We start from the raw sequence: 3,242 nt of genomic DNA, 5'->3' as shown, positions 1-3,242 counted from the left end.
GCTCCTCCGTGCCGCTCTCGGTGCTGATCCTCAGCCTGCTGCTGGTCTTCATCATGTCCGTCTTCGTGGCGGCGGGGCTATTCGTGCTCGTGATGAAGCGGCGCAAGAAGGGCCAGGGCGACCACGCCAGCGCCAACAACTCCGACGTGAGCTCCTTCAACATGCAGTACAGCGTCTACAGCGGCGGCGGCCACCACCACCACCACCACCACCCGCACCACCAGCAGCACCGAGGCGGAGGCGGCGGAGGCGGCGGCGGCGGCGGCGGCGGCGGCGGGGCGGCGCTGCCCAAAGTGAAGACCCCCGCCGGGCACGTGTACGAGTACATCCCGCACCCCCTGGGCCACATGTGCAAAAACCCCATCTACCGCTCCCGGGAGGGCAACGCGGGCGAGGATTACAAAGACCTCCACGAGCTCAAGGTCACCTACAGCAGCCACCCCCTGCAGCCCGCGGCGGGGCCGCCGCCGCCGCCGCCCGGCGGGGAGGATGCGCCCCAGCGCAGCCCCGCGTACAGCGTGAGCACCATCGAGCCCCGGGAGGAGCTGCTCTCCCCGGTGCAAGACGSCGACCGCTTTTACAGGGGCATTTTGGAGCCCGACAAACACTCCTCCTCCTCCACGCTGGGCACCCCCGGCTCCACCCTCCCTGACTACCCCAAGCTCCCCGCTGCTTTCACCTACTCCCCCAACTATGACCTTAGGCGTCCCCACCAGTATTTGCACCCGGGGCCGGGGGACGGCAGGCTCCGGGAGACGGTGCTCTACAACCCCCCGAGTACTGTCTATGTAGAGCCCAACAGGAACGAGTACCTGGAGCTAAAAGCAAAACTAAACGCAGAGCCGGACTACCTCGAAGTGCTGGAAAAACAGACCACATTCAGTCAGTTCTGAGAAACACCCCTCTCCACCCCCCCAACAACTCCAGCAGCTCCTTCTCTAGAGTATTTGTATTTAACAACCACACGCAAAACAAAGAAACATAAACGCTGACCTCCGCCCCCCCCCCCCCCCGCCCTTTAATTCGTTTTGTTGTAGGGTGAAGTGCCTTGGCACAGGATTTTTCAGCTTTGGGGAATGATTCAGAAAGGGTGTGCTGTTTCTTTTTTCTTCTTTTCTTTTCTTTTCTTTTCTTTTCTTTTCTTCTCTTCTCTTCTCTTCTCTTCTCTTTTCTCTTTTCTCTTTTCTCTTTTCTTTTCTTTTCTTTTCTTTTCTTTTCTTTTTTCTTTTTTCTTTCCTTTTCCTTTTCTTCCCCCCCCCATGTTTGTAAGTAGGAAACCACCTATTGTGTAAACGGGGCACAGCACCTGCATTATGTGTGTGCCGGTGTGTGCTTGGGGAAGGCGGCAGGAGGGTCTTGTCAGGTCACATTGTTCAGGTTACAAGTACGAAAGTCGTGGTCACCTTTCTTTGGACAGACATTGTTTAATTTTATTTTCTTTCTGGTTGAAGAGTACAGCGCACATTTTCCCCTTTTAGCCATGGGTGAGTCTAAATGGCTTTTACGGAGAGATTAGCACACCCCAACTTTAATATAAGGTTTCCTTTTTTTAAGGATGTGTTTGTATGCTTTCTGGACTTTTGAATTAAAAAATATATTATGATCTTTAAAAGGATCACCGTAGATGTGGACAAATCATTAAAGAGTGCAGAGATATATGATCCATAAGTGGTTAGTGAAAATAACTTATTGATGAAATATAAAAAATATTTTATTGTAGCACCTATTTTTATATGCACATTAGCATTTCTCTTTCCTTCACTATTTTAGGGCCTAATCCTGCAATTTCTTACTCACTTAAGTATCTGTACTCATGAAAGAAGTCCCAACTTAGGCCTTCATCCTGCAGGCACTTAAGCACATGAACAACTTTACTCATGAACAACTTTACTCATGTGTGTAGTCTCCATAGACTCACTCATGGAACGAAGTTAGTCAAATGCCCAAAAGACTGTAGTAGGGTAGAGGATGCAGAGCTGTTCTTACAAGTAGAATTACTGGGAAGTTTAAGTGTTTTTTTCTTTTTTCAGGATGGGGTCCAAAGTCTGTGGGTTGCTCAGAAGTGTTGCACTACATTCAGAGCTCTTTTTCCAAAGCTGATGTAGTATTGGGGAACCTTTTAAATCATTACAGTTAACACCAGTTATGACCAAATCTTAATAGACAATCTAAGACGTATAATCTGGTCACAATAGAAAAAAAAAAATCATGCTTCTCTGTTTAAAAAGGTACCTTTTAGCAACCTCCTGCTAGGACACATGGTTGGGCAAACTAGTGAGGRACATGTAGAAATCATTCATTCTAGCAAGAAAAGAATTTTTTTTTTAAGTCAACCAAAATATAATGATTTGACAACTGTTGTAGCCAGTTTCTGATTGTTTAGTCAAGTACAATTGCACTTGTACAGATCCATGTGTTTACTGGCACCTTGAAAGACCAAATGATGGACTGTACACATCTATATACAATGTCTTTACCCCTCTGGGCAGCAGGCAATGGCAAGGATATTCATAAACACAGCATCACTGTAAGATGGGGCAACTGATGTCTCATATGTATCCCCACACATGTGATTTTTTAATAGTTTCTGAATAAACACTTGATAAATATTTCAAATGTAAGAACATGAAGTAATGAGTATCTGAAGTTTAAAATTTCTTGCCAGAATCATCTGTTCATATGTCGAATTCTCTTTACTAGCAATCAATCTGCCTGATCAGAAAGACCAAACRGTTTCAAGCATAACATGTGTTTTTTATTTTCAAAACACAGTATACTGTAATTACCAGCATATATAACATGGGTCAGAGAGCGATACGTAGGTATGTGTTTCACCAACATGTTTAATAGGATAGCTTTTTATTTACATTTTGTTTTCTTTACAAAGTCTTCTTTAATGTATGGAACAGGGTAAGTGATATTTCACATGAGGTTTTGTCTTTCTTCGTTAGGTTATCATGTTTGGTATTGTTTGCACTGTTACTGACATGTACATCTTTTATTGCAAAAGGGCTCTGTTCTTTTCTGCTTTTCCTATTCACGTGCAATATGCCCCCCTTTAAAAAACAAAGCTCTATAACTTGGTCTGTTGGAATTCAAGATAAATGTCTTGTCAGCATGTGTTCTTCTCTCTATGCCACCCACACAAAGCAAAAGCAAAAAAAAAATGCATGACTATCTTTAGCTTGGACAGTTTAGTAAGTGGACTGTTATTTAGATTTGAAATGCAAATATAAGTGCTC

The 3,242-nt window shown here is 45.0% G+C and overlaps 1 protein-coding gene across 1 annotated transcript in view; it reads left to right on the top strand.

Annotated features, from left to right (window-relative positions):
- The window catches only part of SLITRK5 (SLIT and NTRK like family member 5), a 2,895-nt gene extending 2,002 nt beyond the window's left edge, over positions 1-893 (top strand). Inside the window, exon 1 of the mRNA XM_026087797.1 lies at positions 1-893. This exon is cut by the window's left edge and continues 2,002 nt beyond it. Within this exon, the coding sequence (XP_025943582.1) occupies positions 1-893 (893 nt within the window).
- Positions 894-3,242: the final 2,349 nt, after the last annotated feature.

This window comes from Apteryx rowi, unplaced genomic scaffold, assembly GCF_003343035.1.
Source record: "Apteryx rowi isolate R43461 unplaced genomic scaffold, aptRow1 scaffold_732, whole genome shotgun sequence".
Lineage (NCBI taxonomy): Eukaryota > Metazoa > Chordata > Aves > Apterygiformes > Apterygidae > Apteryx > Apteryx rowi.
Note: the sequence above shows the minus strand (reverse complement) of the source record. Positions and strands in the feature narration are given on the sequence as shown.